This window comes from Mya arenaria, chromosome 14 (genome assembly GCF_026914265.1).
Source record: "Mya arenaria isolate MELC-2E11 chromosome 14, ASM2691426v1".
In the NCBI taxonomy this organism is placed as follows: domain Eukaryota; kingdom Metazoa; phylum Mollusca; class Bivalvia; order Myida; family Myidae; genus Mya; species Mya arenaria.
In genome coordinates this window covers 44,287,239-44,302,566 of record NC_069135.1, presented here as the reverse complement: position 1 = coordinate 44,302,566, position 15,328 = coordinate 44,287,239, and the positions used below count along the sequence as shown (strand labels likewise).

At 33.6% G+C, this 15,328-nt stretch overlaps 1 protein-coding gene across 1 annotated transcript in view; it reads right to left on the bottom strand.

The window, feature by feature from the left end:
- The window catches only part of LOC128216763 (dedicator of cytokinesis protein 4-like), a 189,359-nt gene that overhangs the window by 115,543 nt on the left and 58,488 nt on the right, over positions 1–15,328 (bottom strand). Inside the window, 5 exon segments of the mRNA XM_052923421.1 lie at positions 1,495–1,687; positions 2,089–2,201; positions 8,465–8,528; positions 13,599–13,697; positions 14,538–14,662. Coding sequence (XP_052779381.1) covers positions 1,495–1,687; positions 2,089–2,201; positions 8,465–8,528; positions 13,599–13,697; positions 14,538–14,662 — 594 coding nt within the window.

Sequence of the window (15,328 nt, the reverse complement as noted above, 5' to 3'; positions counted from 1 at the left end):
AAAAAAGTAGGAGCGAGTGAGCGAAAAAAAAAATCCTTTCTTTTAAATTTAAGGCAAATCAGAGGCCAGCGCAAAGAAAAAAAAATTAAAAAATGTATATTTCTTACTAAATTTATCATACAATCATGTCTAGAAATGCTCTTTAATTGCCAAAAAGGTTCTCAGTTATAAATGAAAAGGTTTTGATAGTATCACATGAAAATCTGTCTCAATATTTAACAAATGGCAATAAGATCCAGTGCTTTACTATTAACTTTCATTGCATCAGCAATTTAAACATGGATATATATTGTAAAGACAGCATTCCTCACAGTAACGTGCAATTATTCCAGGACCAAAAAGAACAGCTATTGTATTCATTCCGTACTATTCTAACTAACTATCACAAAAAAACCCATTTTAGACTGGTAATAGTAATTCATCATTCAAGCATTTCCAAATAATTGGTCAGGTCTAAATTTGAACCTCTTGAAGCACATGATAAAATTGTAGTGACTTTGACATGCAGAAGATCAAAAATGTAAATGACACAGAGAACATTTCTAAAAAAAGACACTGTGGATTGAATTGTGGGACAATATAAATGAAGCAGTATAAAACAAATCTGCAAATGTGGCACTGGTCATTATATTAAGTGCATGTGGTGGATTAAATATGAATCCATTTCAATACCTCGTTTCAATACCTCGACTTGACCATTGACCTATGGTTTAAAGACCTTGAAAAAGAATAAAATGACAGCCTCAATAGCTTCAATGCCCATAAGAAAAAGGCCCCTTTAACAACAGGCCACTTTATGACTTATCAATCAAGGAAAATAAGTGTGATAAGAACAAAGAATTGAGAAAATTAAAACAGTCATTTTACTTTTAAAAATTTATATTTTCTGATTTTACTGATGTAATTATAAAACTATGTGTAAAAACAGAGTGTTTCTAAAACATTTACAAGTCCTACTTTTTTCTGTTGATAACACTTATGAGTATATGAATACTGAGAAATGCATTTTAGAATTTAATGAATTCAAGAATGAAAACAAGTTCAATGGTTGTAGGTTGTGTGTCCGTGTATTTGAATATAAGTTTTGCACTCAAAATCTGCTTTAGTTAATATTTTACACTAAATTTTGAGTACAAAACAATGAATTACTTTAAACACACATAAATAATTCTTTCCTTCGACGCTGTGAAACTGCTGTTGTTTACTGAAGACTATAATTCATTGACTATGGCAATGATTTTCACTTAAACGTGTATTTTACATTACAAAAAATGAAAGTAAACTGAAAATCAATACCGGAAATGAATAACAATGGTGCCTCCTGCAAAATATTCCCGACAAAAAAGACTGTCAATGAAAACAGCAGTTTTTCGAATTTTAGGTGTGGCAAATCCCACAAACAAATGATCAATTTGTTGTGGCCTTATCATAATATTTATAAATGAAAAGAAGGAAAAAAGTTCCCTTTTCATTATTCATATAATATCAATGTACCATTTTGTGTAAATTTTCCTGAACACAATAGGGTTTCTACTGTCAGAGATTCACGCTCATTGGCCTTGAATTGTATGTTTCTTGGAATGAGGTTGATTGGCTTGGGGTCGTTTAGATCGTCCAATAGGAAAGGGTTCTTGAAGTACTTGGTCTTGTCAAAACTGCGCATGTCACTCCTCTGTTTCTCATTTATCTACAATACATTCAGGAATAAAGATTTAAGTACATCCCAAGTAAGACAATAGCTGTGTTGGTTTGATAGAGACTGTTCATTGGCAGTAAAGGCATATGACAATAGCGGTGTTGGTTTGATTGTAAGTGACCATCCGCAGTAAAGGCATATGACCACCCTGCCAAGTTTGAGGACTGTATGCCCAAGCATACAGTAGCTTTCAATTTCACAAGTGTTAGTGTTGAAGGGGACATGGTTTGTTCTACCAGTAGGTAAACATGTGCAAAGAAATATAGCCCTGCTTCTTACAACCCAGGCTAATTGGATAGAATTCATGGTAGCCTAGAAATGATTGTATTATCTAGGCATGGATATTAATATTAAAATATAAACAACATCAGCAATTGTCGAAAACAACATACCGGGTAGACACAGAGAGAATGTATCCCGTCCTTGATGACAATCTGCGATGAATTGGTCACCCGAAAAAAAGCAAACCCATATGGTTCTCGTTTCTCCTTCTTGCTGTGAGACACTGAAACAAAGCAACAGTCATCATTGTAGAATATTGTGTCTTTTAATAATACAGAATTAACTACAGTGACAACCTGAGTAGCTCTAAATGACTTAACTATGACCTCTTTGGAAGCACAAGGTGCAATCATGACACATTCAACCAATAATATACAAGATAAATTATTTCATTTAAAGAATAGTATTTTATATAAATAGAATGTATGTGGAAAAACAACAATTATTAAAAATAGAGTTATGGGCATAGCTTTACATATGTAAAGTATCTCTGGCAAACACTAACTAAATTTCATTTGAATATCTGAAATGGTTTTTGAACTGTGGCCTAGACTAAAATTTGACGATGATGACGGCCACTTAATAATTTTGTTCTCAGAAAATCAGACCAGCTTAAAGTAGTTCCATTCTACTGTCAACAACTTCCTACAATGGTGATAATGCAGTTATTCATGCAAACACTCTATACATAATATTTGCAGGAAATATCTTATCAATAACTTGCTCTGTTTTGATTTTGGTCTTCAGGTCCAACCCATCCCCTGGTTCCCTGCGGGGGGATCCATATCCCCTGGATTTTTTTGTTTAAAACTAGCTCAAGGCTGACAGTGGAAAGCATCCATAATAATATGAGTGTGAAATTCCATGATGGATCATGATGAGAGTGTGTTTTTATTCTTTTATCATAAATGTACATAATGCGCTTAATTTCACTGCACAAAAATCCCCTGATTGAATATCAAAATCCCCTGGAATTCAGACTAAAATCCTGGAATATTGCATGTATGATGGAAGCATGTTCAAAAGACATGAAAACTGAGTTAAAATGGTGGATTGATTATATCTTACATTTACCAAATACTGTCTGAAGTCCATCAGTTCCAGGAAGGTTTTGGAGAGATTTTAGCACTTAATATAATTTATAAGAATTCGTAGGATTCAAATATATACTTTGACTTTCTAGATAAGTCTAATCTAATTTAATAATTTTATTCCATTCAAAAATAATTATATCTTGTCTAAAATGTAATTTCAACTTAAAAAAACAAAAACACCCAGTCAGTTGAATCAACCTTATAATTTAGCAACAAACAAGCATTTTCAGTGAAAAGATATCCCCCGCCAATGATGGCTTGTTTGTGCTTGATGGCTTGTTTGTGCTTAAAGGTTAAAAAAAATCTCAGAAGGAATAAGATAAGCACATTGGTTTTACTGAGAAACGGCTGCAAACAATGATTTTTTAATAAATCAAGGGCAATAACTCTTAGGAAAATTGACCAATCCAAAAGAAAAATAGACAGGCATAATCACAGTATGTTGGTTCTTATTTATTCCAAGTGTCATGAAATTTTACCAGCTAGTTGCATAGAAAAGGCTGCAAACATGGATCTTTTAATAAATCAAGGGCAAATAACTCATATAGAAAGTACACATTCCAAAATATAAATAAACAGGCATCATCGCAGTATGTTGGTTCATATTTATTTCAAGTTTCAAGAATTTCTACCACCTAGTTACTGAGAAATGGCTGTAAATGAGAGTTTTTCAAAAAATCAAGGGCAATAACTCCAAGTACAATTGACCAAGCCAAAAAAAAATGAACAGGCATCATCCCAGTATAGTAATTCATATTTATTTTAAGTTTCATAAAATTCTGCCAGCTAGTGACTGAGAAATGGCTGTGACTGTGCATTTTTCAAAAAATCAAGGGCAATAACTCCAAGGACAATTGACCAATCAATTTTTTTTTTGGACGGGCATCATTCCAGTATAGTGGTTCATATTTATTTAAGTTTCATGAAATTATACTAGTTACTGAGAAAACGCAGGTGACGGACGGACGGAAGGACGGATGGAAGGAAAGACGGACGGACGGAAGGACGGACGGACGGACAACGCCATTTCAATATCCCCCTCCCTATTTCATAGGCGGGGGATAAAAAGTCAATACAGCGCTACTCAAGGATTTCTCATTTTTAGAATGTCTGGAAAGTTATGGCATTAGTCCATTCACCCGCCTATAGGACACTCTTTTATTATTTTGATATTTCATATGCATCTTTGTAACAGAGTCTGCCAAAGTTAAAAAAAAACTTCAAAAAACTCATTGACGGCCATTTAGGTGGACTATCTTTAGACCCATCAGTATTTCTTATTTTAAGTCATATCTTTAAATGTCAGTTCCGTTATAGGAGAAAGTATTCTCAAACAACAAGTGCTTTATTTACATCCCAAATTCCAGAACAGGGTGATTTCACTGGTTTAATTTCTATTCACCTTGGACCTTACTGCCCTTCTGTTTATTACAGAAACATTACCACAGAAGTTTTGTACTTTTTTTACAAGCACGCATTTTTTTAGTGAAATTTGATGGATTTTTTCCTTCAAAAATATACCTTTAATGATTTTTGCGTGTTTGTTATTATTTTGCTACAGATCAAAGTATAGTGTTTATTTAAATATTATGCAATGCATGTACCATATTAGAAAAATAAAGTTTGGCTCAGAAATGAGAACCACTGGTATTCCTGCACCTTCAATTTTATTCTGTGTTATCATCAAACCATATCAGTAATGCATAATACATATACTACACAGAACATTTATAAATATTTAATAATATTGCAAATAAAAATTTCAGATTCCTCAGATGCAGCGTACCATGAAATTTCTGTTCCTGTGAGGCAACGAGGGCGTCCTCATGGTGGAGGCATTGGTTCCCATTGAGCCAATGGTCGAGGACAGTATGAGGACGCTAAATATAAACCTGACTGACAGTCCTGTGTGCTTTATGCCAGGCCATGAGCTTTACCATTCACACAAAAACATTAAACAGGCCAAAGCTAGAATTGTGTATAATCTGTAAATATTAGTCAAAAAGGAAAACAAATCGTGTCAGAGTGTGTGATTGGAAAACAGTATGAATCACACTTGTGTTGTGAATAAATGTTTGTAGATTTTTTTAAATGATCATGTTTTTTAAATAATCATGTGTATATTCAAACTATAGATTGATATCATTCAAATGTAAAATATTTGAGCTGATTGTTTTTTTCTATGAAAAATATATTGCATATCTTTGGTATTGTCTTGAAAGAAACAAAACAACCTATATATAAAAGTTGACCCATTCAGTGTTTGTAGTACAAAAGAAATAAAAGTGTTGTTTTTGTTTTTTTGTTTTTCTTTCTTATTTTTCCAAATTTGAACAAAATATATATATAAAAAAACGGAAAATATGCCTGTTTAAATGGGTAGGCGTTAGATTCTGAGAAAGCCTGAGATAAACTTGGCGCTGACTGTAATTTTCTGTGACATATTTGGCGCTGAAAGGGTTAAAAGTGGTGTAGGTTTTTTGTAAATTCTCTACCAGAACTAAAATGGCTACCAACGTGAATTGTGTAGTCATTGCAAGAGTGATAGCTGTTTCCATTGCATGAGATATGACAAGTTTTTTAAGAGATAATTATTTTTAACCAGGTATTCAAAAGTAAAAATTGGAAAACCTTGGTTATAAGATTTGTGTTGGGCAGGCAGGTGGCTGTGACCATTGGCGCTCTTGTGTCCATGCATAGGGTATTTTGAAAAAGACTGCAAAATTGTTGAACATCCAGAAAACTGTGGTTTTAAATTATTTCATTTATTAAATAGTTTAAAGCAATACATATGCTTGATCTCAAATAGCATCTGTTTTATCAAAACTAATATTTGTATAAAATTATATTGAAGTGTTATCATACTTTCATTATCATGTTATCCTTGTACTGTTTACAAAATCATTGTTTAGTTAATAAGTGAAAAAAATGTGAGTAAAATTGACTATATATATATTTGTTTGCTCTTCATGCGCTCTTCTTTTTTGCTAAATGCATAACAAATATTTTTTATTATTTTAATCGCTCGCCCCATTATTTTTTTGAACAAATCTGATGAACAAGTTATCAATTTGGTGAGGCCTTTAGTATAAAATCTCTTAAAGAAGTTAACATGATGCAATTTATTGTAAACCAAAAACAGTGAGCTTAGCTTAATCCTGTTATAAGGGACTTATGAAGTTTCAAGAAATCGGGGCTTGATGTTTGAGCTAGAATAGAGTTTCACTTGTCAGCAATTCTGCTGCTCAAGCAGAAGACAACACATTTTTAACTAAAACAGTTGTTGCTGAACAAATAGAATACAATTCAGAACTTGATTTCTGATTTCTGCTCTTGTTGACAAATAAAGATAGCATTACTGAATAATGGCATTTAATCTTTAACCACAAGTCTCTTCATGTCTCCTGCACACGGAAGCCAACCCAGCAATGGACAGCTTTTTTAGTTTTTAGAATAATTATTGAAATTAATTGTATTTATTTAAAAATATACCGTAATATGCATGCTTTATTTATTAATGGAATGAAAACCTAATTTGTTTACAAGTTCAACTAATCTAGAACTTTTGTTTCACAACACATATATTTCTTTGCTTTCTGTTAAGATTCATGTTTTATTTTGTGAATAATAATGATGTGTTGTGTATTTTTTTGTTAAGTTTTGTAAATTCAAGTGTAATAAATTTGAAATTTCAATAATTTCATTTTTTTTTTATTTCTGTTTGTTTATGAATATTATGAAGATATGTTTCCAGACAGAAAAGAAAGGACCTTTTGGTTATTTTTCTAAGATTTGACCTAGTGAGCTAGGTTTTGACCCGAAGTGACTAACATTTAAGGACTATATCCATTCTGACACCTTAAGTTGGGCAGGAGATAGCATGAGTTGTCCATAAATCTGACCCCTTGATTGTTTATCTAAGATTTGCACCTTCAATTTTATTCTGTGTTATCATCAAACCATATCAGTAATGCATATTTTTAACTTAAGAGACAATAGTTGATTACTGTAAATCTTTTAGGACCCACCAGTCATTTAATAGTTGTTTGTTTGCAGCGTTACAATCTTGTTATTCATAATAAATAATTTCCATCAATGCATTATTCTGTAGAAGTTAAAGGTTTATCATTCACAATTTATGTTTGTTATACATGTGTATGCATTGATTTAAATATGTGTCACTCAAGTTGGGCAGGGGTTAACATGATGACTAAGAATTGTCCATAAACTCTATGAGCTGACCTAATGATCTAGCTTTTGACACCACATCACCTTATTTTAAAATAATCCTAGAGCTGATGAAGAGAAACATACTAATAAAATTTCATGAATATTGACAAAATATAATGTCTCTAATGCATTCAAAAGTTTCCAAACATTTGGCCTAGTGACCAAGTTTTTGACACTACATTATAGCATTTAATTATTCCTACAGTTGATTAAGGAAAATATTCTGATAAAGTTTCATGAATATTTTAACAAATATAATGTCTGTAGTGTGTTCGAAATCATTTTCTAAGATTTGACCTAATGGCCTAGTTTTTTACTCCATGTAAATTATATGCATTATAATGGGTCCATGCATTATATTTCATCAAGGAAAACATTTTAATTAAGTTTCATAAATATAGGACAAGACAAGCCTTGTATATGTTTCAAAGATTTTTCCTAAAATTTAACCTTGTGACCTAGTTTTTGACACCACATGGCCAAGTTTCTAATTTATATTAGAATTCATCAAGGAAAAGATTCTGATCAAGTTTCATGTACATTTGACCAAATATAATGTCTCTAGTGGATTCCATTTTTCTTCTACAATTTGAACTTGTGACCTTGTTTTTGACCACATAAGACCCATATTTACAAGCTGCAGAGATTTTATGAAGGGATACATTCTGACAAAGTTTGATTATCATCTGACCAATAAATAGCACATGATGGAACTAGATAGAAAAATATGTGACTGACAGACATTGCCTGCTTATACTTCACATACTCTATAGCGCTGACAGACATTGCCTGCTTATACGCCACATTCTCTATAATGCTGACAGACATTGCCTGCTTATACGTCACATTCTCTATAACACTGACAGACATGCTGACAGACATTGCCTGCTTATACGTCACATACTCTATATCGCTGACAGACACTGCCTGCTAATACTTTCCATTCTCAATAATGCTGACAGACATTGCCTGCTTATACAACACATTCTCTATAGTGCTGACAGGCATTGCCTGCTTATACCTCATATTCTCTATAATGCTGACAAACATTGCCTGCTTATACAACACATACTCTATAGTGCTGACAGGCATTGCCTGCTTATATGTCACATACTCTATAACACACGTTTAAACAAATAAAAAAGAAAGTAAAAAAAATTACCTGAGCAGTGGTACAGAGTAAAACACACATGGCACCGAGGGAATGTTTCAATGGGAATACACAACTGGAATGTATAACAAATAAAGCAATTATGTACCAAACAAAGTCTTAAACAAACCCAGGAGACACATACGTTTGTTAAAATGTAAGGGCTCAGATTCATTAGGTTTCCGGACAATTCGGCACCCAACGAATTCGGCATACATATCTTTTCTTCACCAAGTCAATTCGGCAACGCCAATTCAGCACATCAGATTGGATACCAAGATTACTCAGAACCGTTTCTTTGTTTGCTCATGTATTCAAGCATTAAGAGTTTAAGTTTTGTTCGAGAAAAATCAATATTCCCAAGAAACATTCATAGAGCTACTTTATTTTTTTATAATTTATATTTTTTATTTATTATCATCGGCATACAGTGTACTATATTTTAAATTCTCACTCCTGGTACAAAGATTTTGAAAACATTTAAATTAGTTTAAATTGTTTTGTTTTTTTGTAATTCTGAATTCAATAGGAATGTTTGATATAACAAACAAAATCGAATATCTTCATAAACTTCTAAAACATAATTAAAATAAACAGACGACTTTAAACTTGACAAAGTTATTTGTTGTTCGATGAAATTATTATCTATTGAAACACATGTCATAGTGCGTCCGCATGTGTCTCGTTGATCAACCCTAGCCATTTAACCCTGGTATTAAAATTAATAATAATATTTAACATAGCATTGTTCACTGATAACCATATGGTTAATTGAGTACACAGGGGTCGTGTGGCAACTTTCTGAATGATATTCATGTGCGTATGTATATACAGTTAAAATATCCTCAAATGAACAAATGTCTACGTTTATATAAATGTATATATTGTTAAAATCATAACTGCTGAAATAAATTTAGATGGGAAGATTAGGTATAGAAAACACAACAAAATAGTTTGAATAACAAAAAAACCCAGATGTTCATACATGTATGGCTGTAATCTTGAGCCATTTATTATAACTGAAAAAAATGATATATGATACCCGTATTGGATGATCAAATCATTTATGAAAGGTAGTTTTGTTGAAATAAACAAACCATTTTACGACTGAAGCTGAGAAAAGTTGAGTTAAAGATAATTTTAATTATGTGCCGAATTGACTATACTTTATAGTGCCGAGTCGACTGGGTGTCGAATATGTGGGTGCCGAATTGACTAGGTAAAATTATCTTGGTGACGAATTGTCCAGTTAGGCCTAATAAAAAAATAGGTCTGTTTTAGGTTACCCGACCGACCCTATTTTTTCCTGCCGACCCTAATCTATTTTTTCCCTGAAAAAAATGTGTTTTGGGTACGAAAAGCATTTGTTACGAAATGTATGTACGTAAAGTTGACAATATTAGAGTTGGATTTCTGAATGTATTTACCGTACTTCATCTTAGAGTTTGGACACCTTAAAATAATTAATTTTTCGCTCTCCGAATTCATAGAAAATAACCATTTTTACATTTTATCTACATGTATGGTAAACCTGCCTTTTTTCTTCATGTCTGCATTTTACCACTTATTAATATATCCGTAGTTATCAATGGTTATTACGCCTTAAGTGTAACTCCTTCATCAAGTTAATTAAAATGCCATTCAACACCATTTAATACATGCATTGAAATGAATAAACACCTTCTATCGGCTTCAGATCAAACAGTCACATTGTGTGACGTCACATAACTCTTTTTCAGTTATACCCACAAGGATCTCATGGAGAGCATGGATATTGCTATGCAGGATTAATGTTTTTGAGTGGTGTTTTCGATTGTAACTTAAATATTGCATTTCTAACTTTAATTCATCACATTAAATAGTTACCTGTATCATTGAATGTGTTGACTTTTATTGTTCTATTGATGTTACCATGAGTATTACTGTACGATTATTGCTTCATAAAGTCTATATTAAAAGTGTGGTACAAGTTTCAAAGTTTATTGGCAAATCGTTTTACAAACATGTCATGTCTGTGTTTTCTTAATCTCTTGATTGCCCTTGTTGTTTCTTTAATCCTCCATTAAATATACCACACATCCTTTTCAACAGGCAATAAATCGTTTAGGATGGGTAGTAACTAACTAACTTATCACAGTGGTGTATACGGTTAGGTAATCTAGCCAGGCATTGTAACGATAAAGATCAATAACTTTTATCTGTGAGACTTATTAACTGTAAAAGTTACAATCGATGTGCTTTGGGTGTCCGAAAATTAAGTACCTAAATAAATTATTTTTGAAAATAATAATGGATGTCCGAATTTTTAGATTGTCCGAACTCTAAGGTGAATTACGAGTAGTTTGTGCTTGTGTGGCAGGTATATTTCAATTCTTGAACTATATTTTCTTGTCAGATACAAATGTGTCATATACTGACTTTCGGATTTATATGTCACACTTTTAAAAGTGTGCAATTTTGGCAATAACACCTGCATGTTACTTGTTCTTCAAACCTGAACCCCAAGGTCCTCTTGAGAGCATGGCTAATGGCTTATATGGTAAATTTGCTGTCCCACTCTTCATGTAATTATGTTACAGGGAGGTTAGCATTCTACAGAGGGTGATTGAAAGCAAAAGGGTGCATAAAGAAAAGTAAAACCGTTCCTGGAAAGTCTTAAATAATAGAAGAGTGGTGTACCATAACTTAGTTGAAATCCAACCATCATTGTCAAAGTATTCAACCAGACAAATAAAGAATGTTTCCTTTGAAGCATGGAAATGTTTAAAAACTACTGATAAACCTGAAAATTGATGACTTTTATTTTTACTTTCTGAGTCAACAGTTACTGAAATCAATATATCAAAAAAAAAAATATAAAAAAAATAAAAAAATATTCTGACCTACCTACCCTATTTTTTTTGGCAGCGTTACCTGAAACGCACCTATTTTTTTTATTTGGCCTTACCATTCATAATTCATAGCTATGATCCATATGTGCCTAAATAAGTAAACATACATCCCATTTTTCTGAGAGGCTTTACAAGGGATTTTAGACTGAATTCCAGGGATTTTGATATTAAACAGGGGATTTTTACACAGCAAAATTAGGTGCAATAACGACATATAATATGAAACCTAATACAGTAATCGAGGGTATTTACTTACATCTATTTATTGCTCAAATGTACGTACAAGATTAGAATAAACAAGAGATGTTTGTTAAACATTATGCCCCCCTGAGCACCATGTTGTCAGGATTATTTGGACAATCGAAAGAAATATCCATGGACCAAAATGACAGCTGATTTGTCATTGACATTGGATGCCTTTGAGTCAGTTTTAAGAGTATGACCAAGTGTGAGGATAAAAGGTACTGCTTCTAATCATGTTCAGATGATGACTGATATTTGCAGATAAAAATGTATCATCTTAGCAGCAGGGAATAAGTAAATATGACATAAATGATGATTAGGAATTATGACATTGACCTTTGACCTCAAAAACCAAAGGGGTTATCAAAAGGTCAGCCAAAACGTAAATGTCAAGTTTGAGGGCCATGGGTGCAGGCATTGTCGAGTTATCACAGAGACAAGCGTTTTGGGTTGAAGGTCACTGTGACCTTGACCTTTGATCTGATGACCCCTTAAATCAGAAAGTGTCATCTTCTGGTCAGACTCAACCCCAACTCAAACTTGAGGGCCATGAGTGTAGGCATTGTCAAGTTATCACTCAAACAACCATTCCTCATTCAAGGGCACTGTGACCTTGACCTATGACTTGATGACTCCTAAAATAAATAGGGGTCATCTATTGGTCATGCCCAGCCTCCATGTCAAGTTTGATGATCATAGGACCAGGCATTGGTGAGATATCACTCGGAGATGCTTTGTTAACCCTCTTGTGTTAAAGGTAACTGTGACCTTGACCTTTGGCTTGAAGACCCCTAAACTCAAAAGGAGTCATCTACAGGTCTGGCCAAACCTTCATGTCAAGTTTGATGACCATAGGGTCCAGAAATTTTCAAGATTATGGTCATGGTCCCTGTGACCTTAACCTCTGACCCCTAAATTCAATAGGGGTCATCTTCTGTTCAGGCCCAACCTCCAAGTCAAATTTGAAGGTCATTTGTGCAGGCATTGTTGAGTTATCACTCTGACAACCTTTTATCATTTAAAGTCACTATGACCTTGACTTTTGACCCGATGAGCCCTCAAATCAATAGGGGTCATCTTCTGGTCAGGCTAAAACTCCAAGTCAAATATGAGGGCCATGGGAGTAGCCATGTCAAGTTTAATGACCTTAGGTCTAGGCATTGTTGAGTTATCACTCGGACAAGCTTTGACAACCTTTTACCATTAAAGGTCACTGTGCCATTGACCTTTGAGCTAATGACCCCCAAAATAAAACGGGGTCATCTATTGGTCAGACCCAGCCTCCATGTCAAGTTCGATGACTAAAGGTCTAAGCATTGTTGAGTTATCACTTGACCAAGCTTTCACAACCTTTTACCTTTAAAGGTCACTGTGACCTTGACCTTTGAGCTGATGACCCCCAAAATCAATAGGGGTCATCTACTGGTCAGACCCAACCTTCATGTCAAGTTTGATGACCATATGTTAAGGTACTGTTGAGTTATCACTTGGCCAAGCTTTGGTCTACCGACGGACGGACAGACCGACCGACCGACATGTGCAAAGCAATATACCCCTGCTTCTTCGAATGGGGACATAACAGATCATCATATAATCATTATTTTAAATCATAGAATAAGTATATAATACATCAGCATTATATAAAGAAAAACAAGGCATTATGAATTAACAGCACTAGAATGTTTAAAAAACTTTGCACATTCATTTAAGTCAATTCTTTTAGCACTGATCTAGATAATAAAGTCTTCACTATCAACCATTTCAGTCATGAAATTATTTCAGCGAAACACTCTAATTACAGCAATCAACCTGTTCATTGTTGGTACAAAAAAGCTACAGATGGACTAAGATTTTGTGGATTTTACTCTCATAATATCATGGATGATTTCCACTGTCAACCTTGAGCATTTTTCCTTTATTTGTCAGGAAAACCATACCATCTCATCCTCTTGAATAGTTTGAAAGAAGTGACTCATTTCCATTTCATGATGATTGAAAGATTTAAATCTTACCCTGATAGTTTCCGTCCACTCAGGATGGTTGCTATGGTAAAACACAGAGCTATTATATTCTGACTGCATCGGTTCCCCACAACCATACTCAATGCAGTTCTGAAATATCAAATAGCATTTAAAATAGCAGCTTCACAAACTTATATTTTATTTTCTGGTTATGTTAAATTAAGTTTGTGAATGTAAAAGACAGACTTATAAGTTTTTTCTGAGGTTCAGGTAAACAAGTATGGCGGTCAATTGACATGGCCTGGCAACTGCTCATGTGTTGTTTTGTTGTGTGTATTGGTCTAGCTAAACGCGTACCTATTTGTTGCTCTCTGGCAACATGTGTACTATAAGTTTGATGAAAATATCGTATTATATAATGCATAGGACACACTTTTTACCCAAGATTATTGTCTAAAAAAATTGCCTACATCCTAGCTATTGTATTAGGATTTTATTAGTTTTTCTCAAGTCCATTTCAGGCTGAAAATGTCAGACTGGAGACAAACCGACAATGGCAAATACTGGTAGTGTTCACCGAAGAAAACAACTGATGTAGGTAAAATCACGCAAGTTAACACATGCATAAATATGTTGAATGTTTACTTTAAAATGATTTATTATTATTTTCGTCAAAACAAGTATGCCGGATACTGGCCTTACTGAAATACGTTAAATCACCAAAATATGAAGATAATTACCAAAGTACACAAGAAAGATATTGAAATATGCCTAATATTCAAACAAACTTATTGTTTTTGATTTAATATATGTATTTAATAAATGTCTTACCAACCTAAATTTTTCGGCTCCGATTTTGACATTTTTCCACTGCGTCCTATCTTTTGTATTAAGGGTTTTTACCTGTTTTCTTACCATTTTTTGCCTGCGTCCTATCTATGCTAACGTCCTATACATAGTAGAATATGGTACGGGAAAAACAACCTTTACCTCAATGAGATCTCCTGATTCGGACAGTACAGTAACATTGACCTCAACATTTTTCCCGGACGTTTTGTTTCCACGTTCCAAGTCAGCTTTCCTCAAGGTCACGTAAAAGTCATTCCGGATCTCACCTGCACAAACAACAATCTTCCATTTAAAAAAGTGCTTTCTTAATCTTGCAACACTTGACCTGATAGTATTTATTATCAACTATATGATGGTCAATCAAAACCTGTGCTACACTGGTTTCGAAGCTTTAGCTTTCATTGAAGTCATTTTTTGACGGTTGATCAGCACTCTATTTCTGTTTATTTTACAGTTCCTCACATAAGGTTAGGAATCTGCTTCTAGGTCAATAAAAGAGGCATTCTCCAACAGACATAAGGATTACCCCTAGATGCTGCCTCGCTACAGGAATGGTTAAATGTCATTGAACAAGTGCAACTGAGCAACATTTGGTGAAGAGAGCAGAGATAAATCAAGAGCCATTACTTTTGTTAAAAAAGCTTGAAACATTCGACAAAACCAATTCAACAAAACCCAAGATGCACAACTTCCCAAGCTAAATAACATTCCTAACAAGTTTCATGAGTGTAGGTGCAATACTTTTGTAGCTACATGTGACACAATTCTTTGGACAGACTGATGGAATGTATGATGCAACATTACGCAATGTAATGTCAGGCTTTTGACCTCATGATATAATAATAACAGACTTTAAAGTGACTCCCTCACTTAAGTTTAACTCAAGAAAAATCAAACTTATTGTACTTAATATATAATTATTCGAAAATGCT